Here is a 25,517-nt window from a genome sequence, read left to right as displayed (position 1 = left end):
TATGCTGCAGCGTACTTGGACGATGTGATTATCCATAGCGCAGATTGGGCCTCACATTTGCCAAAAGTTCAGGCTGTGCTAGACTCAATACGGAAAGCTGGGTTTACGGCCAACCCAAAGAAGTGTACGATTGGACAGGAGGAGGCCAGGTACCTTGGGTACACTATTGGGAGAGGGGTAATAAAACCTCAGATAAACAAAGTGGAAGCAATACAGAATTGGCCACGCCCAAATAACAAAAAGCAGGTACGGGCTTTTTTAGGAATTGCTGGCTACTATCGGCGATTCATTCCCCATTTTGCTTCTATGGCACTACCCCTAACCAACCTGACAAAAGGGAAGGAGTCTGTCATGGTTAAGTGGTCCCCTGATGCTGAAGCAGCCTTCCTGTCTTTAAAAAGGGCCTTATGTAGCCAGCCAGTCCTATACTCACCAGACTTCTCAAAAGACTTTGTGGTCCAGACGGATGCATCCAATGTTGGCTTAGGTGCAGTGCTGTCCCAGGTTTGGCAGGGGGAGGAGCACCCAGTAATCTATCTTAGCCGAAAGCTAAAGTCTCATGAGGAAAATTACGCCACGATTGAGAAGGAGTGTTTAGCGGTAAAGTGGGCCCTAGATTCCCTTCGGTACTATCTGCTGGGCAGACATTTTGACCTGATCACAGATCACGCTCCCTTGAAATGGATGGCTCAAAATAAGGAGACCAATAGAAGGGTAAATAGGTGGTTTCTGGCCCTACAGGAATTTACCTTCACGGTGAAGCATCGCCCTGGAGTTCAGATGGGAAATGTGGATGCTTTATCCCGGGTACATGCCTGCCTGGCTACTGGTGTCACAACCCCAAGGTTGAAACAAGAGGGGGGGGTATGTGACAGTAGGCAGGTGAAATCACCTGGTTGCGTCCTGGATGGACGATATATTTGTCCGAGGTTCAGGCTTTATGGGGATTTGTACCACTAGAGGGAAGTGCTGAGTCCTTCAGCACTGAGGTAATGAGCCCAGCTGAAGGTAGTGGGCTCATTAACACCTGTATAAAACTTCCCAGAGTGCTTAGGGAGTTGCTCCAACCAGGAACCAGATCTGTGCCTGAACTGTCTGGGGAGCTGACCTGTTATCTGTGTGCAGAGAGACCAAAGCCTGTGTGGCTAGCCTCCAAGTACTAGCAACTAGGTATAGCAGCAGGCTGTACCTAGTGGGTAGCTAGGGAAAGCTGTTGTTGCAGTAAGTAGCCAAGTTGGCCAGGATTTATTTTGATGTTTCTTTTTGGTTTACCATTTTTTCTGTAAATATTGTAAATAAATTGCACCTGTTTGTTTTCACCTCCACTGTTGTTGTGCTGTGCCTGTCTTTTTGTGTTGTGCACCCATCCAGGGGGTCACACACACCCGCTGCCGAGCTAACCCCGTTACACTTCAGTTATTTATTCTGTAGGTACAGGTCACAAAGCTGGTGGTTAACTGCTTTAACCACCTCCCGCCCGCCATATAGTAATTTGACAGACGCGAGGTGGTTCTCTCACTCTGGGAGCGCGCAGCGCGGCAATTGGCGGTGCGCTGTGTCCCCGGATCACCGATCATGGAAAGAGCCGAAGATGTCGGCTCGGTCATGTGATCAGCTGTGTCCAATCACAGCTGACCACATGTAAACAGGGAAATGCCGGTTATCGGCATCTCTCTCCTCTCGAGATGTCACGCTGACAGCTCGAGAGGAGAGCCGGTAATCGGCTTTCCGCGGAGGGGACATGTACACTAATCAGGACACTGATGATCAATGTGCCCTAATGATCTGTGTAGCCCCAGCAGTGCCACCTGTCAGTGTCCATCAGTGCCTTGTGTCAGTGCTCATCAGTGCCAGTGCCACATCAATGCCACATATCTGAGCTGCCTTTCAGTGTCACCCATCAGTGCCAGTCAGTGCCACTTATCAATGCCAATCAGTAGTGCCAGTCAGTGCCGCCTAACAGTGCCATGTATCAGTGCTGCCTTTCGGTGCTCATCAGTGATGCCTGTCAATGCCCATCAGTGCCACCTACCAGTGCCTCCTCATCAGTGCCACCTATCGGTGTCCATCAGTGCAGCCTCATTAGCGCACATCAGTGAAGGAGAAAAATCACTTATTTACAAAATGTTATAACAAAAACTAAGAAAAAATGTTTTTTTTTTTCCACAATTTTCAGTGGTTTTTGGTTTAAGAAATAATAAAAAACCCAGAGGTGATTAAATACCACCAAAAGAAAGCTCTATCTGTCACAAAAAATTATCAAAATTTCATAGGGGTATAGTGTTGCATGACCGCGCAATTGTCATTCAAAGTGCAACAGCGCTGAAAGCTGGAAATTGGCCTGGGCAGGAAGGGGGTATAAGTGCACTGTAGGCTTGTGGTTAAAAAGACTCTTCTGATATAAAATAGTAAAAGCATACCATTGATCTTGATGTTTTAATTACTGAAAATCTGATGTTTAACCACTTGCCCTCTGGAAGATTCTGACAAGGCCATTTTTTGTTATTCGGCACTGCTGTTTTCCAACTAGTAATTGTGTGGTCATGCAATGCTGCACTCAAACAAAATGTATGTTCTTTCTGCACACAAATTGTGTTTTCTTTTGGTGGTCTTTGATCACCAATGTGATTTTTATTTCTTGTGATTATAAACGAAAACAATTTAGAAAAAAAAAAGCAACTTTTTTCTAGTTTCTGTTATAAAAAAATATCCAATAAACTAAAATGTAGTCATAAATGTAGGCCAAATTTTATTCTGCTCCATGTCTTTGGTAAAAAAAAAAATCCCAATAAGTGTATATTTATTTTTTGTGTGAAAGCTATAGCGTCTTCAAACTATTGTATAGATACTGGAATTTACGCAGCTTTTACTTTCTGACTGCCTATCACATTTCTCAAGGTGCTAAAATGCCAGTGCAGTACATACACCCCCCCCCAAATGACCCCTTTTCTTAAAGTAGATACCCTAAGCTATTTGCTGAGAGACATGTTTTTTCCACAAGTTTTTGGAAAAAGGCAAAAAAAATGTCATTTAAATGATCTACTGCTCACCCATTCTGATACTTTACCAGAGTACGGGGATACCATACGCGTGAGACTTTTTGGGAGCCTAGCTGCATATGGGAGCCCAAAATCCAATGACCTCTTTGAAAGCCTGATGGTGTATAAATTCCTCATTTCACTACCTATCACTTTAAAATTGTGCACTCCTCGTGCAACGGCAACAAACTACATACATTTTTCACTTTAAAAAGTCTTTATTCACAAAATTTTTTTCTGCAATGTACATCATAAAACCGTTAAAACAGGGGAAACAATTAAGCGAAGTATACAAAATTGTAGGGTATCTCCAACTAAAGCACAGGTGAACAGCATTCTCAGTAACAATTATACACTCTGGTATGACAGAGGGTTAACATATTTGCAGGAATAAGAATCATATGTAGTACAATATACGGGATTACCCAGTACAATACTCAATCACAGGAATCTGGTGTTTTAAGCCATATATCCCATATTTTATTGTACTTTGCTGGACAGCCTCTATGTAGGTAGATAGGTTTCTCATAGGGGACGGTGAGGTTCACCTCACGCTTCCAGGAGTCAAACGGGGGGTTGTCTGCATCCAGAGCTGAGCAATGACCTTATGAGCCGAGAATAATGTTTCATGGAGAAACGTTGTTAGTGACTAGTCCATGACCAGATCTTGAATGAGACCCATTAAACATTTTTTGGAGTCCAGTGTTGGTGGATCCCATATGGTCATGTAGAAAGCAGACAATCTGAGTGCAGTAAGTTTGCACAACAGGGCAGGACCAGAGGAGATGGTAGAATGTACCTGTGTGCGACATGCATAGGAAGCATAATGGGCTGCGAGTAGGCCTATAACAGGATATACTGACCATGCTCAAATATGCCCTATGCAATATATACAGTAACAGTTAAGCAGTTAGAAACCTTGGGGGAGACCAGTTTGTAATTATCGAGTATCTCTTCCCAATCATCATCCACAATATTCCCCAGGTCCCGTAGCCATTTATTTTTAACTCTCTGGGCTAGTTTTGTGGCAGCTGGTGTTGGCAAAAGTATTGTATATGGTGGATATCAATTTGGTAGGGTCCAAGCCCTTGATTATATGGTGGATATAAAAAGTCTACACACCCCTGTCAAAATGTCAGGTTTCTCTGATGTAAAAAAAAAAAATGAGACAAAGATAAATAATTTCAAAACTTTTTCCACCTTTTAATGCGACCTATAAACTGTACAACTCAATGGAAAAACAAACTGATCTTTCGGGGGGGGGGGGGGGGGAGTAAACATAAAAAAACTAAAATATTGAGGTTGCATAAGTGTGCACACCCTCTTTTAACCGGGGATGTAGCTGTGTTCAGAATTAAGCAATCACATTCAATATCATGTTAAATAGGAGTCAGTAGCTATTTGTCATAAGGGGAAACCAGTTAGTCATTCCCTCTCTGAGATCCATGCTTCCCTAACCCACCCGGGTGCTGACTACCTCCCGCCGTTTCTGGCTAAGTGGGAGGCGGACCTGGACCTGTGACTTATGGTGCAGCAGAAGAGAAGATTCTATATTTCTCCCACAAATCCTCGATTGCCTCTAGGGTCCAGGAAACTGGCTATAAAATTCTCACTAGATGGTATAGGGTCCCCGTTAAACTCCATCATATCTCCCCTCAGATTTCTGGCTCCTGCTGGCGTTGTGGGATGGGGGAGGGGTCCATGCTCCACATTTTTTGGCATTGCCCATTGATTCAACCTTTTTGGCAGGGAGTGCTCAGTGTCATTAAGCAACTTACTGATGTTGTCATGAGTGGCGACCCAGCGGCCTGCCTGTTGCACCTATCGGAGAGACCTATCAAAAAATACTCCCTCACTATACAACTCCTGAATGCTGCTAAAGCTTGTATTCTGCTCCGGTGGAAAGATGTTGATCCGCCGAAGATGGCTTTTTGGTATGCTAACGTTATTGACCTTAGGGACATGGAGGCTCTTTCGGCCACATTACATAATACAGAAGAAGCTTTTACTGAAACTTTTCGACCATGGCATTATTTTATATACACTGACTCTTTCCTACGAGAGATGTCTGTTACTCAATGATGCCACTTCCTTGGTGGGGGGGGGGGGGCACGTCACCTCAATTCACTTTCCTATGCTTTTTCTCCTTTGTCTTGGGGAGCTCCTTCCTGCTCTACCTGTTCTGCCCGTGCCTGTCTTGCATGTTCCTTCTTTCTCTACCCGTTTGTTTCTTGTTTCCCTCTCTACCCCCTTTTTCCCTATGATTGAGTAAGCCCTTCATTCTGTGTTTGGGTCCATTATTTGCTAATTGTTGGCTCCCCCATTGTAATTGTGATAAATCTGCATTGCAAAACTTTGTCTTCTAATGTACTCCGTTGACCTTTTTTCTTTTTACTGTGACATTAATCTGGTACCGCTTGCAGCCTTTGCTGCGATATCTTGATGCTCACTGGCCTTGCTTTATGCAGGCTTACCTGGGCTAATGCTGTTATGTATCTGATATTGGTTCCTATGTAACACCCAGCCATGATACATTAGAATGTGTTTCTGTACCTACACCGTGTTCCAAATTATTATGCAAATGATATTTTTCTCATTTACCTAAATAATTGATGTAAATAACAGTCAGCATAATTCTCATGTTATCAACTATTAAGAGTACAATTCAAATTTTATTGAACAAACCTAATAACAGTATTTTTTTTAAACATAAAAAACTTACTATGCACTGTTCCAAATTATTACGCATAGTAAGTTTCAAAACACTTTATAGGTTGTAAAGAGCTGAAAATTGTCATTTGTTGTGTTTGCAGCATATTTACTGATATCAAAAGCTATTTCAATCAAACTTTTAACATTTTAACTTTTTAAACATTTTAACAGGTCACGTTACATTTTAACATAGGACCCCTTATTTGATAGCAGCTTTACAAGTCTTGCATCCATTGAACTTGTGAGTTTTTGGACAAATTCTGCTTGAATTTGTTTGCAAGATGTCAGAATAGCCTCCCAGAGCTGCTGTTTGGATGTAAACTGCCTCCCACCCTCAGATCTTTTGCTTGAGGATGCTCCAAAGGATTGAGGTCAGGGGAGGATGGAGGCCACACCATGACCTTTTATCCCCATAACAGCCATTGATGCAGAGGTATTATTTGCAGCATGAGATGGTGCATTGTCATGCATGAAGATGATTTTATTACGGAAAGCATAGTTCTTCCTTCTGTACCAGGGAAGAAAGTGGTCAGTCATAAACTCAACATACTTTGCAGAGGTCATCTTTACACCTTCGGGGCCCCTAAAGGGGCCGACTAGCTCTGTTCCCATGATTCCGGCCCAAAACATGACTCACCACCGCCTTGCTGACGTCGCACCTTGTTGGAACAGGGTGGCCGTCCACCAACCATCCACTACTTTATCCATCTGGACCATCCAGGTTTGCACGGCACTCATCCGTGAACAGGACTGTTTGAAAATTAGTCTTCATGTATTTTTCTGCCCATTGCAGCCATTTCTGCTTGTGAGCATTGGTTATTGGTGGCCGAATAGAAGGTTTATGCACAGTTGCAAGACTCTGGAGGACTCTACACCTTGATGTCCGTGCGACTCCAGAGGCACCAGCAGCTTCAAATATCTGTTTGCTGCTATGTAATGGTATTTTAGCAGCTGCTCTCTTGATCCGATGCATGGATCTGGCAGAAATCTTCCTCAATGTGCCTTTATCTACACGAACCTGTCTGTGCTCTGAATCAGCCACAAATCTCTTAATAGTGCGATGATCACGCTTCAGTTTTTGTGAAATATCTAATGTTTTCATACCTCGTCCAAGGCATTGAACTATTTCACTCTTTTCGGCAGCAGAGAGATCCTTTTTCTTCCCCATATTGCTTGACAATGGTGGTCTGCTTAATAATGTGGAACACTGTCCTTTAGTAGTTTTTCCTTAAATTGGGCTCCCCTGCCAATCTAATTATCACAGGTGTCCGAGATTGTTTTCAGTGATCAAAAGAGCCCTGAGACACAATGCTATCCATGAGTTAAACTGAAAAACAAAATATTTAATCTTTGTGATAGAATTTGCATAATAATTTGGAACACGGTGTATATCTGTACTGTGTTGAAACTGTTTCAAATAAAAAAGAATTATAAAAAAAATAGGTGTAAGTACACACCTGCCATTATTTTAAAGTGCCTATGATTAACCCCAAATAAAGTTCAGCTGTTCTAGTAGGCCTTTCCTGACAGTGTCTTATTCGCTTCAGGAGAAGGGTACAAAATAATTTCTAAGGCATTAGCTATACCATGGAACACAGTGAAGACAGTCAAAATCAAGTGGAGAAAATATGGCACAACAGTGACATTATCAAGAACTAGACGTCCCTCCAATATTGATGAAAAGACAAGAAGAAAACTGGTCTGGGAGACTGCCAAGAGGCCTACAGCAACATTTAAGGAGCTGCAGTAATATCTGGCAAGTACTGGCTGTGTGGTACATGTGACAACAATCTCTGATATTCTTCATATGTCTGGGCTATGGGGTAGAGTGGCAAGATGGAAGCCTTTTCTTACGAAGAAAAACATCCAAGCCCAGCTAAATTTTGCCAAAACACATCTGAAGTCTCCCAAAAGCATGTGGGAAAATGTGTTATGGTCTGATGAAACCAAGGTTGAACTTTTTGGCCATAATTCCAAAAGATCTGTTTGGCGCAAAAACAACACTGCACATCACCAAAAGAACACCATACTCACAGTGAAGCATGATGGTGGCAGCATCATGCATCAAGGCTGTTTTTCTTAATCTGGAACTGGGGCCTTAGTCAAGGTAGAGGGGATTATGAACAGTTCCAAATACCAGTCAATATTGGCACAAAACCTTTAGGCTTCAGCTAGAAAGCAGAACATGAAGAGGAACTTCATCTTTCAGCATGACAATGACCCAAAGCATACATCCAAATTAACAAAGGAATGGCTTCACCAGAAGATTACATTTTGGAATGGCCCAGCCAGAGCCCAGACCTGAATCCGATTGAAAATCTGGGGCTGTGCACAGGAGTTATTTTTTTACATCACAGAAACCTGACATTTTAACGGGTGTGTAGACTTTTTATATCCACTGTAATAGGGGTAGGGAAGCCATGGGATGGGGTATATTAGAAAAAGGAGCCTGCAAAGCATGCCACAATTGTATATAGCGAAGGAACATGTAATTAGGTAGGGAGAATTCAGATTGCAATTAAACAAGTTTTTTACCCCGCGGTATGAAACAGCTGGTATAAATAGAGAATTCCGTTGGACACCCACAGAATAGGGTCCTCAATTTGCAGCAATTCAAGTAAGTGGTGAGTGAACCATAATGGGGTATGTATATGGACTAGGGGGCTGCCTAGTTTGATCAGGGCCAGCTCCCAGATACACTGATGATATAACATGCTAAATCAAGTAAATTGACGACCCAGACCCCTGGCCCCCCTAATTATAACCTGTAAACGTGTGAGAGCTGGGTGGGTTGGATGGCCGCAAACCAGCGCCTGATATCTCCCCGATCTTCCTTATCAAAATGGTAGAAATGAGATAGTTGGGCTGCCATATAGTTTAAGGTGAAATCTGGTAGAGCAGCTCCGCCTAGAGAGGCTGGGTACTTCGATACAGACCACGGTAATTTGTGCCTACTTGCACACCATACAAAGGAGTTCAATATGGAATCTATGGTTTTGAATATTTTGAGAGGTGTATATATACGGGAGACTGCCAGAATGTATATAACAGTTTTGATAATAAAACCATTTTGATCAGATTGATCCGTCCCATAGCAGGAGTCTCGCCCATGCCTGAGTTTTTTTGCTTAAGTAACGTCAAAAGAGGTTCCAATATTCAGGGTAATATAATCTTGTATGAATCGAGACACTTGCACTCCCAAAAAATGGATCGAGGTTACTCTAGCAAGGGGTAAACTGGCCTGTGCTTCTGTAGGCGGGAAAAAAAATTGTGATTTGTCCCAATTTATTCACAGACCTAAATGAGATCCCAGTTGGTATTTTTTAGCCAGTGCTGAGGGTAACAAACTACTCTGGTCTGTTAGATAAATTATGGTGTCATCAGTGTACATGCCCACCATTTCTACCAGGATACCAATTCTCAGGCCCTGAATCTGATCATGTGACCTAAGGGAAATGGCTAGAGGTTCTGCTCCTAAGGCATATAAAAGAGATAACAGGCAGGCCTGGTGGGTGCCCCGGCTCAACCCACTGGTTGACAGAAACTCTGGCTAATGGGGATTGGTATAACAGCTAAACCCATTTAATGAATCTAGAGCTGAATCCAAAACATTTTAAACAATCCCATACATTATCCCACTCAACAGAATCAAATGCTTTGGCTGCATCTATAGCCACCATAACCCTGGTGCCAACCCTGTCATGTGTTGTCTGCATGCTGTGTCTGGTCGGAATGGACTAGAGACAGAATCGGATCATTCAGTCAAGAGGCTAGTATTTTGGCCAGGATCTTAATGTCCACTTGCAGTAGAGAGATTGGGCAGTAACATTCTGGAAGGGTAGAATCTTTGCCTGGCTTTGGAAAGACAATAATCAGGACTTAACGCATTGTTGCTGGTAGTGTGGCGGATTCAAAGATACCATTATATAATGTAAGTAGGTGCGGCAAGATGCATTCAGAGTATATGGCATAGAATTCGAGTGGTAGGCCATCGTAACCAGGGGCCTTCGCAAAAACCATTTGGGACACCACCATTGCAATCTCATCCACTGTGAGTGGAGCTTCCAACATGGCTACCTGGTCTGGTGTTAACTTGGGAAATATATGCTCTCGTGATCTCCGTAGAGTGGTGCACCAGGGAAGTATATAATTTTAGAGAAAAACTTTCTGAATTCTGTGGCGACCAATTGAGGGTCAGTGATGAGGACCCCATCCTGGGTACTTAAGGGAGACCACCATCGGAGGGTCTAAGGTCATGGTAGATTATATATGCCAATTTTTCTGCCCTGTTCAAGGTATAGCTGGTCAACCATGCGTGAATGTGATTTCAAATCTGGGGACTCGTGCAAATGAAAAATAGAAGACATTTGTGCCAAAAAAAAAAAGCGTGCGGTTAGCCCACATTAGAATTTGCCACCCTGCATCTGGAATTTACCATCTGGTACTTTTTGCTGGCTGATAGCTAAAAAGAGCAGGAAATTTGAGTGGAGAGTGAAAAACAGTTTTACTTTTGACTGCCGGAGATTGCTGGTGCTTGCAGTTGTTTTATTTTCTTCTTTGGGTCTTGCTAAAAGCTTTTACTTTTTTAAATCACTTTTTCTGTCACTTTTTAAATCTTTATTTTTCTTCCTTTCCTTCCCTTCCTTCAGTCTGCTAATTAGGGTGGAGGGGTTAATTGGTCACAGGTGCTCCAGGTACTATATAACTTGATGTACAGCTTACTCTGAGCTTGCCCATCCTTGAGCTTGTCTGTATTTTGCTTGCTAGACCTTTGACTAAATAGACATTTGATAAGTGGAGTAAAAAAACCAGAGTGGAAAACAGTAGATTATAACAGGAGTCTACTAACCTGTAAGTGACAACTTATATTTTCTCTTAGTAATATTAATATTGTAACTGGAATATGAGTGCTAGTAGGGTTGAAGGTTTTGTGCAGTACACAGTGTGCCACATGTATGCAACAATGGAGCAACAGGTCCAGGATGGATACCTCTGCGAAAGATGTTAGCAGGTTGCCCTTCTGGAAGCTCGCGTTAGAGATCTGGAGGAGAAAGTTGCAACAATGGGCAGAACCGACAACCTTGAAAGGGGTCTTCTGCTCCCTGAGTAATGGGATTAATGTGGAGGGGCTAATCAGGATTATCAGGTAAGAAGATGGGTTACTGTAATGAGAGGAAGTGGTAGGGGCTCACAGAAAAGGAAGGCCAGCCCTGGGTTTGTGCACTCAAACAGAGTTGCCAAGTTGGGTGAAGATGTGGGGGTGGCAAGCTCAGGGGTGGCAGCCCTGGATGTCACTGCTATCCCTAGCAGCCAGGAGGGCAGACCATCTGGGAGGGGTGGTGAGGGTATTGCAGGAAGGCCTAGACAGTTGGTGGTAGTAGGGGATTCTATAATCAGAAGGATTGATAAAATAATTTGTCACCAGGATCGTCTCAACTGAATGGTTTGCTGTCTCCCTGGTGCCAGGGTTCGGCATGTGGTGGACCGGGTTGATAAATTACTGGAAGGGGCTGGGCATGACCCAGCTGTCTTTGTGCATGTTGCAACCAATGACCGAATACATGGAAGGTGGAGGCTCCTTAAGAATCAACTTAAAGAACTAGGCTGCAAGTTGAAGGGAAGGACCTCCAAGGTGATATTGATGGAGAGTGTGATGAGGCTGAAGCATTATGGGTGGAACTGCCCATGGGGGTGCGTACTACAAAGGTAATCATTGGAGTTTGTTATTGGCCTCCCAATGTTAATGAGGATGTGGAGATTCAGCTTCTTGCACAGATTGCAAGGGCTGGGACAGTGATGATAATGGGGGATTTTAACTACCTGAAAACTGACTGGAGTAATGGTACTGCAGGAACAGTTAAAGGGCAAACATTTATAAACCTACTACAGGACAATTTTTTGGTATAGTTCATAGAGGCCCCAACTAGAAATGATGCTCTGCTGGACCTGGTAATCTCAAACCATGCAGAGCTTATTAAGAATGTCCATATAAAAGAACATATAGGTAGCAGTGACCATACCCTGATTTCATTTATTGTTAGCTGTAAACAGCAAGCACATACTTGGAAAAAAAAAACGCTAAATTTTAAGAGCTAATTTCCCCAGGCTGAGAGCTGCTCTCCAAGACTTAGACTGGGAGGGAATATTGGCATAGATGAACACAACACAGAGTTCTTCAAAAAGACTGTATGTGAACACACTGCAAAATATATTCCCATGTTCGTTTAAAAGGCTAAAAATCAAACCTATGTGGCTTACGGCCAAAGTTAAAAAAGCTATAGATAATAAGAAAAGAGCTTTTATTAAATATAAAAATGAAGGAACTCTTATCATTTAAACATTACAAAGAATATAGCAGAATATGCAAAAAGGAAATAAAGGCTGCAAAAATTGAAAATTCTTCAAATATATTAATAGTAAAAAGGTCCGGTCTGAGCATGTAGGCCCTTTACAAAATAATCTAGAGTGGGAGAAGGTAAAAGAGAAGGAAAATTAATTAAATACCTTCTTCAGCTCTGTGTATACAAAGGAGCATGGGGGAGCTCTTGTCCATAATGGGCATAGTATTGATCCACATTGGCTCACAATTGATATGATCCAGAAATGTTTAGACAGAATAAAGGTGAATAAATCACCTGGACCAGATGGCATACACCCACGGGTCCTTAAAGAATTGAGCTCTGTCATTTCAAAGCCATTGTTTCTAATTTTTAGGGACTCTTTAATGACTGGCATAGTACCACTGGATTGGCGTAAGGCCAATGTGTTGCCTATATTTAAAAAGGGGTCAAAATCTTTACCAAGTAATTATAGACCAGTTAGTTTAACTTCTATCGTTGGAAAGATACTGGAGAGTTTAATAAAAGACTACATAGATGAGTTGTTGCTGGAAATAAATATTTTATGTAACAGACAGCATGGATTCATGAAAGAAAGAAGTCAAACAAATCTGATTTCTTTTTATGAGGGGGTGAGCAAAACCTTGGACAGGGGTGGCGGTGGACATGGTATACTTGGATTTTGACACAATTCCCCACACACAGCTAATGTGTAAGGTAAAGTCTACAGGCTTGGAAAAATCTGTATGTAAATGGTTAGAAAACTGGCTAAAAGATCATATTCAGAGAGTAGTGGTTAATGATTCATACTCTGAATGGTCTAGGGTTGTTAGTGGTGTACCCCAAGGTTCAGTGTTGGGACCCTTTTTAATATATTTATAAACGATATATAGGGGCTGGGATTAAAAATATCATTTCAGTCTGTGCAGTGGAATAACGTCCTTATAGGGTGTCTCCAACTTACAAGCCGACCTCAATGCACTGTTTAATTGGGCAACTATGTGGCAAATGAGGTTTAATGTTGATAAATGTAAGGTTATGCACTTGGGGGCTAAGAATATGCATGCATCATACAGTACATACTATGGGGAGTACAACTGGGGGAATCAATGGTGGAGAAGGATCTGGCAGTTCTGGTAGATCACAAGCTTAAAAATGGCATGCAGTGCCAAGCTGCGTTTTATAAAGTGAGCAAGATCCTCTTATTAAAAGAGGTATAGACTCCAGAGAGAGAGAGATATCATTTTATCCCTGTAAAAATCATTAGTAAGACTTTATCTGGAATATGCAGTTCAATCTTGGGCAGCAATTCACAAAAAGAATATTGGGGAATTGGAGAAAGTACAGAGAAGGGCAACCAAACTAATAAGAGGCATGGAGGAGCTCAGCTATGAGGAAACTGAATTTATTCTGTCTTGAGGAGAGGAGATTAAGAGATATGATCAACATGTATAAATACATCAATGGTTCATATAGTGAGCTCAGTGTAGAGTTATTTATCCTTGAGGTCATCACAGAGGACAAGGGGGCACTCTTTACATCTGGAGAAAAAGAAATTTAATCTCCAAACACGGAAAGGTTTCTTCACAGTAAGAGCTGTGAAAATTTGTAATGAACTCCCTCAAGAGTTAGTTCTGGCCAGCTCAGTGGACTGCTTTAAAAAAGGCATGGATTCTTTCTTGGATACACAGAATATAACTGGATACTAACATCTATAGGTAAAGTTGATCCATGGAATATCCAATTGCCTCTCGGGGATCAGGAAGGAATTTTTTCCCCTGCAGGAGCAAATTGGATTATGCTTTGCTGGGTTTTTGCTTTCCTCTGGATCAGCTGTGGGTGTAGGATTATAACTTTTTTTTTTTTTTTAATGGCTGAACTGGATGGACTTTTGTCTTTTTTTTCAGCCAAGCTAACTATGTAACTATGCATCCACCCACTTCTAATGTTGGGCATACATGAAATGTTTTTTTTTTTTTTGTTTTTTTGTTCAGTACCGATCCTCCTATCATATCGATCAATGTGGATGAAGAAATCTCAGCTAAATAAAAAAAAAAAAAATATGCCAAAGCATAAGAGCGATCCACCCACTGTCCTCCCCAGGCCCCCATGCTTGGGCATATATATTCTTTTTTTTTTATTATCATTTCTTTAGCTGTGGATGATAAATCTAATTCAGCAGTGCTGCACACATTGATCTATATTCTGAGAACACATCCTGTTGCTGTAAAAATAAACAGATCGGTGCTGCAGCTGAATAACGTTTCTGCAAAGAAAACAAAATCCGTTAACAATAAAACAATGACACAGTAACTCAATAAAAGGACATCTAGCTTTGGCTTCTTTATTATTTTATTTTACCTTTTTGGTTTTTTTTTGGTTACTGTAACATTGCAGACTGTGATTGTAGGGTCTCTCAAAATGTGATAGCCAGTTTCCTGACTACCTAACATCTTTCAAAACCTTGTCTAAGGGTCTAATACTCCATTAGTGTGTGGTAGCGACAGAAGCAGAGACCAGGTTGGCCAGGACAGGAGGGACAAAATAAGTGGGTGCCACGTCTAATTCCATGTCTGCTACAGACACAACCTCTCTTTTGGGGTGGGGTACCAGGAATAGCATCAGGAAAATGCCTCTCATGCAGCTGGCTTACTGCATCTGGGTTGGGGGTTTGGGGCACAGCACCTTCTGAATACAAAAGTGCCTTGATCTCTTCCTGGAATTTTAGGAAGGATCCACTTCGTCCAATTGCTTTGAAAAGCAAAAAAGCATTGTATAGAGCCAATTGAAATGAATATACAGACACTTTTTTTGTACCAGCGTCTGGCTTTACGGGAAACGAAGTATGGCTTCATGATCTGGTCTTTGAAGTCTACCCCTTCCATGTTAAGGTTATAGTCATGGACACAGAGTGGCTTCCCAACAACACCAGCTACCATGAAAATTTGGACTGTTGTGTCTGCATGAATGCAAGACAGGAGGAAAACATATTTTGTCCTTCAACTTGACTGTGAGCAATTCATCATTTCTCAAGCAGGCTTTCTCTCCCTTTCTAAGTCGGGTAATTAAAAGCCTTTTGGGTAGCCCCGGTGATTACGTCACACGGTGCCACATGAACCAATTCCAAGATTGTACAAATGTCTAAATAGTGGCACGCTTGCATAAAAATTGTCCACATACAAATGGTAACCCCTATACGGGACAAGGATGACCCCAAGTCCCAAACTATCTTGCCACTGCTCCCCATGTATTCTGAGCATCCGTGGGGTCTCCACTCTCTCATAAATCTGAAAATTACATGTATAGCCTGGCGCTCTCTCACAGAGTTTATACATTTTGACCCCTGGCACGCTTGCTAGGGAGAAACTGTTTGAATACAAGGCCGCCATTAAAATTAATTAGGGACTCATCAATGCAGATGTTTTGCTGGGGCATATACATATCTGCAAATTTCTGGTTAAGATGATTTTTGAGAAGCCAAATTTTGTGCCTATCACATTCAGGGTCACCCTGAGGATGACAGAGTGTATTGTCACTGAAATGCATAAATCGCATTATATTCTCATATCTATGCCTGGTCATGGCAGCAGAGAACACATGCACATGATGAATCGGGTCTGTGGACCAATATTACTGCAGCTAATTTTTTTTTTTTTTTTTAGTAATGCCCACGTTGAGGGTTAGGCCCAAAAAAACTTTAGATTTGGAAACCGTAATAAGTTTCCATGCAAATTGGCTGGCAAGGTTTAAATTTGGGTTGGCGGTGATAAATTGTTGAGCGCACACATTTTTTTGGTCCGCAATAAATCCATACAGATCTTCCATGAAAAACCACTCCAAAAATCTAGGGGAGTAATTACATTTGCTATTTGCACCTGAATTCCGGGTTGGGCAGTGAATGGGAAAGTACAGGTGGTGCAAAATTTGTGGGCCTTCAATCAGGATTTGCAAGCACATCCGCAAGGACACTATGGACTCTACAGGCCTGTGGCTGTGGGACACTACTTGTGCAAGCCACCACACCAGTTTGTTCTGCACTTGTGGAACTCGCCACATCACCAAGTGATACTGCAGTGCTGGTATGTAAAAGACCAGAATGTACTAGGCCGCTGGTGCTCGCCATTTCAAAAAAGGTAGTGCAGCACTAGTACTGGCATTGTGCTGCATATGAGAATTATGCAATTCTAATACCTCATCAATGTGGGAATGGGGTCAGGTATGCCTGACTATAGCAGGGACCTCTACTCCATCATCTGAGCTATCTGTCAAAGTGCTGCTGTTCTCTACAGGATCGTATTCTGAGCCTGATTCTGTCAGTGAGGCTTCCCCTTCGCTATCATCTGACTCAGAATTATGTAGGCCTGTACACTAGTGTACCTTTCGTTGGACATTTTGGGTACTAAATTTATAGGTACCTAGTGCGACTAGGACTTGGCTGTCAGGAACTGCTTGAATCGCTCCAAAAAATGTATCTGCAAGTGCTAACAGAGATCAGGCCTGATCTAGCTAATGCTGCACTTTTGTGTGTAAGGTATCAAGTGACAATCTACTGACACTGGACTTGGGGGAGAGGGGATAATCACAGGTGCTGGCAGGTGTCAGGGCTGATCCTGCTAACGCTGCATTTTTGGGGATACTATACTATTGTGAATGCTATAGGGCAGACTTGAACTGGTTGTTAATCAGTATATTTTATAATCCATAATATTTAGGCTAGTTTCCTGTTTTTAGCACTTTCATTTAGCTATTAATATTCAACGTCAGGTCAGTAAAATTAAAGATATGTTTCCGTATACTGAGGAATAATGCCCTTTATTTTCAGAAAAAAATATGAAACCGTGCTCTGCAGATTAAATTAAAAGGGTTATTTCACCTTTTCAGAAAAAAACCCAAAAAGGTTAACTAATGCCCTACACCCTCACCCTTGTTCCTCCACTGTACTTACCTGCTGTTGATGATGAGCTGTCATTGCTCATGCAACCAGCTTACTGGTCTAGGGATCATCTCCATACTGAATTTCTCTGATCCATTCCAGATAGATCACCAGTCCACTGGTTACATGGACACTGATATCTCAATACTCGAAGTAAGTATAGTGGGAACCAGGGGGGTGCAGAGGGTTTAGGGGTGTTAGTGCACCCTTTCATTTTTTTTCTGCAAACATGAACTTATACTTTGAAAGTTTTTAGTTCACCTTTCTGTCCCTGTTTTATGTTACTCCCATATTTAGGGTGTAACATAAAACATGGCAACATTCCCTAAACTCCAAGCCAGCACAACCATGCCTGTTGATCTGTGGACTTGTAATTTACTTCTTCTAGCCCCATTATAAAATGTCCTTCTGTGCAGACCTGATGCTGGAATGTAAACTATGCAGGAGCTTGTGCATTGCACCTGTGATGGACCTATCTCAATTATAATACTCTACAAGTTTCAATACATACGTATAATAATGTTGGTGCATTTATTACATTTGTGGAAAAGGTGGACTATATCTTTAATCACTTGCCATCCAGAGGATTTACCCCCCTTAATGACCAGGCCTTTTTTTGCTATTTGGTGCTGCACTACTTCAACTGATAATTGCGCGGTCATGCAATGCTGTACCCAAACGATATTTACGTCCTTTTTTTCCAAATAGAGCTTCCTTTCGGTGGTATTTGATCACCTGATCACTTTTTATTTTTCGCGCTATAAACAATATTTTTTACTTTTGGCTATAAAAAATATATAGTAAACTCAAAGTTAATCATAAATTTAGAACAAAATGTATTTTACTACATGTTTTTGGTAAAAAATCCCAATAAGTATATATTGATTGCTTTGTGTGTGAGTTATAGAGTGTAGATACTGCAATTTACGCCATATTTCTTTTTTTGCTACACAGCGCTGCACTAGTTTAACTGACAATTGCGCGGTCATGCAATACGGTACATAAATTTAATTTATGTCCTATTTTTAACACAAATAGTGCTTTCTTTCAGTGGTATTTGATCACCTGTGCGCTTTTTATTTTTGGCGCCGTAAACAAAAAAAGTTTTGAAAAAAAAATATTTTCTAATTTCTGTCATAAAAAATATCCAAAAAAACCTAAAATTTCATATCATAAATTTAGGCCAAAAAGTATTCTGCTACATGTTTTTGGTTAAAAAATTCCAGTAAGTGTATATTGATTGCTTTGTGTGAAAGTTATAGCATCTACAAACTAGGGTATAGATAATGGAATTTACACAGCTTTTACTTTCTGACTGCCCATCACATTTCTTGAGATGCTAAAATACCAGGACAGTGCCCAAATGACCTCTTTTTGGAAAGTAGACACCCTAAGCTATCTGCTGAGAGGCATATTGAGTCCATGGAAGATTTATTTTTTTCCCACAATTTTTTGGAAAATGTCCAAAAAAAGTTTTTTTTTTTTTTACATAAAGTTGTCATTTACATTGTATATTTCTCACACAAGCCATGGGTATATGTGTAATTACACCCCAAAATACATTCTGCTACTTCTACCGAGTATGGGGATACCACATGTGTGAGACTTTTTGGGAGCCTAGTCACATACAGGAGCCTGAAAACCTGAAGGTGTGTAACTTCCTCATTTCACTTCCTCACTACCTAACACAGTTTCAGAGGCCCTGAACGGCCAGGATAGCACCAAACACCCACCCCCAAATGACCTCTTTTTGGAAAGTAGACACCCCAAGGAATTTAAAAAGAGGCATGGTGAGTATTTTGCAGATCTCATATTTTCTCACAAGGTGTTTTGAAATATAAAAAAAGAAAAAATACGTTTTTGTTTTCATTATTCTTTTTCCAAAAACTTGTGGCAACATACGAGATCTGCAAAATACTCGCCATGCATCTTATCAAATTCCTTGGGGTGTCTACTTTCCATAAAGGGGTCATTTGGGGGGGTTTGGTGCTATCCTGGCATTACAGGGCCTCCGAAACTGTGAATAGGTATTCTGAAAGTGTAATGAGGAAATAAAGTCCTTTAACCTCCCTGACGGTATTCCCGAGTGTAGCTCGGGGTAAAGTTTCAGTACCAAAAGCGGTAACCCCGAGCTACACGCGGGGCTTACCATGCAGCGCTGCTCCGGCATCTGTTCTTCACTTACCTTGTCCTGCGCTCCCGCGATGTCCCTCCTGCAGTGTCCCCTGTAATGTACTCCGGCGGATGCCGGCATCTGTCATCTGGGTTCCGTCCCCTGCGAGCGCCGGGACGTACGGAGGATGGAACGACGGAAAATTGGAAAATGACAAAACGTGATATTCACTAAATACACTAAAATCACATAGTAAAACATTACTGTATCAAACCATTTCACATACATTTTGTCCCAAGTGCTTTGTCCTGTGCCCTGCCTGCATTTTTACTGTTCTTATTGCCTGGTAATTGAGAAACGTCCATGGCGTCCAAAAAGCGTCCCTTTAGGTCAAAATCGGTTTTAGACCAGCTAGAGAACAGCGATAGTAAATTAGAACCACTTGCAGAATTGAGTGATAATGATTCGTAGGGAAATTCATCATCAGACACTGAAAACGATTTTGCGACTTTGCTCAGTGATGTGCGAACTTGGTGCTGTATTTCAAATTTCAGTGTTTTTGGTTTGATTATATTATTGAATTAAAATTATTATATTATTTTTTATGATTATTTATTAAATTATAATTTATGATTTCGTGTTTCAAATTTTAAAATACCCGGGATGTTTACTAGACTCTTGTTCGGGCAGATTTCAGTGAGTTATTCCTAAAAATTACAGGCCTACAATAAAAAAAATACATATTTCCATGCAAAAAATTGTACCGCTTTGAGCACAGAAATACTGACATAATCAGACCGCTAGGGAGGTTAAAAGCTTGAAGGTGCTTTTTGGATTTTGGGGTCCTGTACTTGGCTAGACTGCCAAAAAGTCTCTCATGTGGTACCCCCATACTCTGGAGAAGTAGCAGAATGTATTTTGAGGAGTAATTCCACATATACCCATGGCATGTGTGAGCAAATATTCATTTAAGTGACAATTTTGTGTAAAATAAATATATTTTTTGTTGTCATTTTCCAAAAACTTAGTTTGGGGTGTCTACTTTACAAAGAGGGATCATTTAGGGGGGTGGGGGCATTTTATGCCCAGCATTAGAAGTTTATGCCACACATCATTCACTCTTCTAACCTCTTGAAGACCAAGCCTTTCCTGACACTTTTTGTTCACATGCAACAAATCAGTATTTTTTGCTAGGAAATTACTTTGAACCCCCAAACATTATATATTTTTTAAAGCAGATACCCTATTGAATAAAATGGTGGGTTCTGCAATTTTTTGTCACATAGTACTCACGCAGCAAATTTTCAAATGCAAATTGTGTGGAAAAAAAAATACTTTTTTTATTTTTAATGTACAAAAACACAATATATTGGCCAGTTATTTGGTAAAATATAAAAGATGATGGTATGCCAAGTAAATAGATGCCAAACATGACATGCTTTAAAACTGTGCATGCCCCGTGCAATGGCGACAAAGTGCATACATTTTTAATATCTATAGGCTACACTTTAAAAGGTGGAGGTCTAGTGCTAGAATTATTGCCCTTGATCTGAATTTCGTGATGATACCTCACATGCATGGTGCAACCGCTGTTTACACAAAAGTGTTTTTCTTATAAAATTTTGCAAATAAATAATATTTCATAATACATCTTGGCCAAAATGTATTCCTGTATCTTTTTAGTTAAAAAAAAAAAAAATAACCCAAATTAGTTTATAACCAAAAATTATAATTTTTAAACTTTTTCACTTTTTTTTACATTTTTATTTTTTTATATTTTTTGTTTTTTTTTTTTCCATACTGTCACCCTAGCAGTACAGTGTCACCATGGTGACACTGTACTACATGGTGGGGGTGATGGTTTTTTTTTTTTTTTACACTCATGCTTTTACACCCATAAAGGCTGTAAAAGCAATTATTTCTCCTTCTCTTTGGCTGCATTCTTGCAGCCGTTGAGAACTACTGTGTGAGCTGTGATTGGTCACAGCTTGTCACATGGTACAAGGTTGTTGTGACTAGCCTTGTACCATGTGACCTCTGTGATCATTCACAGATTTCACACGCAGTAAGCAATGATGTAAGAAGTGACATCTTGCTTACTACTCTGCATGTGATCACTGATTGGCCAATCAGTGATCACATGATCGGGACCTCGCAGAGAGGGACCATACGACGATCGTTGTTTCACTGTGTCTGGAGGACACAGCGGGCACCGGATCGCGGTGCTGCACGCTCCCAGGGAGCGTGCACAAGCAGGGGGCAGGAAGGCCGTTTATAAATGGCCACCCGACCCTGCACTGCCACCGTCCGGCCGTTTATATACAATGGCTGGACGAGGAGGTGGTTAATGCTATTACAGGGAATGCAAATATCCTCTATAACTTCAATGGGCATTCTCATGTATTCTTTTTTGAGAAATTTGGGGTCTATCAGATTCTAGATATCTCCTCTGCCCTTACATTATCTAATCTCAGCAAGATCAGATGCTTTCCCAATTTACAAATGGCGCGGTTTATTCTCAGTTTCCCCCGATGGCACGGGACTGCGTGAGAAGGCTGGGGGAGGGGGGGCATTGTCCCTGCTGCTTGTAAAAGCAATCCTGCACCTAATTGGCTACTAGGATTGCTTTTACATGAAAGCTGATCGCCGGCTGAAAAAAGATACCAGAATGATGCCTGCAGCTGTAGGCATCATCCTGGTATAACCATTCAAAGTGCAGGGATGTACCAGTACGTCGCCAGTCCTTGTTGGGTATGTATGCTATGTTTTTTTTTTTTTGTATGCAGCCTGTGGGCTGAATGAAAAAAAAGAGAAGAAATCTCTGCCAGAAAAAGTGTGTGCTATGCCCACCATTAGAATATACAGCTCTGCCTCTACCCACTTCTAATGGTGGGCACACATAAGGTCATATGGTGCCAAATGTGCCAATACCAAGATTGTACAAATGTCTAAATAGTGGCATGCTTAAATAACATTTTCCATGTATAAGTGGTACCCCATATCGAAAAAGCATTACACCAACTCCCAAACTATCTTACCACTGCTCCCCATGTAGTCTGGACATCCAGGGGGCTCCATGTCAGGGACGTATTTGCCACGAGGCAAACAAGGCATTTGCCAAGGGCGGCATTTTTAAGTGAGGTGTCCCGGCGCCCCCCCCCCCACCTTTCCCACAGAAGGTACACTTAGGACAGGGGCTGCTGTGTCTTACCTGTCTCCACGACTCCGTGTCCCACTTAGATCCAGACCATGAGGCGCTACTGGAGGAGGGGTAGAGAGGTTGTCCTCTGGTCCAGTGTCTTCATCTCCCTGGATCGCAATGTGGGCAGGATGACATGCCGCCCCTTTCATCTGGCCACACCCCCAGGATCACTGGGCAGCCTGTCCCTCCCTCTTCAAGCTCCGCCTCCTCCCTGGTGATTGGCCTCCGAATCTGTAGCTCAGGGAAAGCACACAGACAGCCAGTCACTGGCAAGGAGGCGGGGCTTGGAGAGGAGGAGCCGAGCGGCAGCGCGAAGATCGAAGAAGCTGATCAGAGTGAGGGACCAGCCGGATCCGGTGGAGAGAAGGAAGACAGCTGATCTGTAAGGTAAGTGTCTGTGGGGCCGGGATCTGGGCAGAGTAGATGGCGCTGCTGCAGCCAGGTACGCTGGCTGTGTATGGGAGAGGGAGGCAGGTTGGGCTGGAGCAGAGGTCAGCAATGTAAGCATAATTGGTGTCAGTTGGAGGAATAGTGTCCTATCATTGGTGTTCATGTGGGAGGAATAATGCCCCATCATTTGTGTCACTGACACCAAAGATGGGGCACTATTCCTCCCATTGACACCACTGATGGGACACTATTCCTTGCACTGACACCAATGATGGGGCACTATTCCTCGCACTGACACCAATGATGGGGCACTATTCCTCTCACTGACACCAATGATGGGGCACTATTCCTCCCACTGACACCAATGATGGGGCACTATTGCTCCCACTGACACCAATGATGGGGCACTATTGCTCCCACTGACACCAGTTATGGGGCACTCTTCCCCCCACTGACACCAGTAATGGGGCACTTCCTCTCACTGACACCAGTGATGGGGCACTATTCCTCCAAATGACACCGATAATGGAATAAAATAAGAAGTGGAGCTCTAATAGGAAGAGGTGGAGCCTAAAGATGAAGGGTGGAGTTTACAGATGAAGGGGTGGATCTTAAACAGGAAGGTGTGGGACGAATTTAGATAGGGGGTGGTGCCAGATTTTAGTCTTGCTTAGGGCAGCACAAAACCAAAATACACCACTGCTCCACGTGACTATTTTTTCCCTCGTAAATCCGAAACTTATACCTATCGCCTGTTGCCCTCTCACAGGTCTTCTACATCTTGACCCCATATCTGGTACACTTGCTGGGGAGAAATTGTTTGAATGCAAGGTGGCTAGAAAAATTGAGGGACTCATCAACGCAGATTTTTTGCTGGGGAGTTTAGATATCTGCAAATTTTTGGTTAAGGTGATCTACAAGGGGCCGAAGTTTGTGGAGCATGTCAAATTCAGGGTCACCCCAAGGACAACAGTGTGTTTGTCATTGAAATGCATAAAACATATTATACTCTCATATCTATGCCTGGCCATGGCAGCAGAGAACAGCGGCATATGATGAATCAGGTTGGGCAGTGAATGGGGGGAAGTACAGGTGCTGCAGAATTTGTGCGCTGCCATTCGGGATTTGCAAGCGCATCTGGAAGGATACTTGGGGCTCTATGGGACTTTGTGAGAATTCTTGGTGGTTGCGGGACAATACTTGTGCTTGCCACCGCACCAGCTTGTACTGCACTTATGGGACTCGTAACGTCACCAAATGATACTGCAGTGCTGGTATGTGAAAGACATTGTACTAATGGCACTGGGAAGGAATGGGTTAACATGAGGGGCAATCAAAGCATTAACTGTGTGATAGGCGTGTTTTACTAGGGGATGGAGTATGTGTATTCTTCACTGTAAGCACACTGCTCAGCCATCCAGAGCAGTGTGCCCAAACTGACAGGAAGGAGGGCTGTTGGTAAAAAATGCAACTCTCCTCCCTGTCAGTGATCGCCACTAATCACTGGGTGCCAGCTGGTAATCCCCGTCTGGGACCCGGTGATTGACACCGGGGGCCGCGATCGGTGGCTCTGATAGGGCACGCCTACGCCTCCTACCCGGAAATGCAGAATGAAATATATATATATATATACACACACACGTGATATTGCGCACAGGTTGCCCTGTAAATCTACTATAGGGCGGTCCTTAAGAATGATTTATTCCAAGGGTAAGATTTATGTTGCAATAGATGACTTGGAAGAGTTGAAAATGAAATATGTATGATGCCTCTCACATGTTGACATGATCTAACTTGGTTGTCACTTGTCAACAACAGGCTGGGGTTACAGACAAAGAGGATTGTAAGAAAATTATGTCTGCATTGAAAGAGTTCCAAGTTGAAGAAACAAAATTTGAAACGCTGCCAACGTGTTCAAACTTGGAATCAAGGTAAAAGATCACAGCATTTTAAAGAAGTGGGATTAAACTGCGTACATGTATAACTTGTGGTGTACAAAATAGGTGCAATAATTGTAGTACGTTTTACAGTATCAATTCTATCACACTAAAAGGCAATGCTAAGTGGAACTCTTGAGACAGATCATGATTACAAGGTTACAGCTTGAATCATAACGTCCTCTTTTATAAGTCCAACTGTGACTAAATTAAACCTAACCCTGACATCTTATTTCTGCCTATTTACATATAAAATCTCTCCTCTTCAGTAATATATTTGTCACAGTTAGCTGACCAAGATGAGAGGAAGCCTTAGTTGTAATTTGCCACATTGTGTTTTGGATAACCAGAACCTGAAAATAATGTACTCGTGCTGGCTTAATATTATGATCATTATTTAATCAGTTCAGCCGCTCAGTAGCAGCCATCAGCTTGTGATCCGTTTGTTCAGCAAGCTGTGGGCTGAAAAGTGAAAGTGATGCGCAGTTCCTTAGACACCAATCACTTTCACACAGTGGGCAGCGGGGTCCCACCTCTCTCATCTTCCCGCTGGTGGTTCCCAGGCTCTCCTGGGACCGCAACCACCAGCTTCTGGAGGGAAAGATATGAGAAAGCAAGGTATATCCATAAAAATGTGTGAAGGTCCTTGCGAGCTACTGTGGTGAATATAAAAGTGCCTCAATAATAAATCAATTATGTTCAATTAACACACATGTGGTTCACTGACACCGAACACTTTCTCATATAATAGTACATATAAGTGATTTAAATAATAATAAATATGTGCCGCGCTCCACTAAATCAATAAATATAATATGCCAATTATTAAACCCAAAAATTCTATAACTCGTGCT

The 25,517-nt window shown here is 42.0% G+C and overlaps 1 protein-coding gene across 1 annotated transcript in view; it reads left to right on the top strand.

The window, feature by feature from the left end:
* ASZ1 (ankyrin repeat, SAM and basic leucine zipper domain containing 1) overlaps nt 1-25,517 on the top strand; it is a 361,039-nt gene that overhangs the window by 253,135 nt on the left and 82,387 nt on the right. The window contains exon 10 of the mRNA XM_089672151.1: nt 24,545-24,657. Coding sequence (XP_089528277.1) covers nt 24,545-24,657 — 113 coding nt within the window. The remainder of the gene's footprint in view (nt 1-24,544; nt 24,658-25,517) is intronic.

This window comes from Staurois parvus, unplaced genomic scaffold, assembly GCF_062004578.1.
Source record: "Staurois parvus isolate SC_StPar_1 unplaced genomic scaffold, SC_StPar_1.0 ptg000120l, whole genome shotgun sequence".
Classification (NCBI taxonomy): domain Eukaryota; kingdom Metazoa; phylum Chordata; class Amphibia; order Anura; family Ranidae; genus Staurois; species Staurois parvus.
The sequence above is the reverse complement of the archived record's forward strand: the minus strand, read 5'-3'. Positions and strand labels throughout refer to the sequence as shown.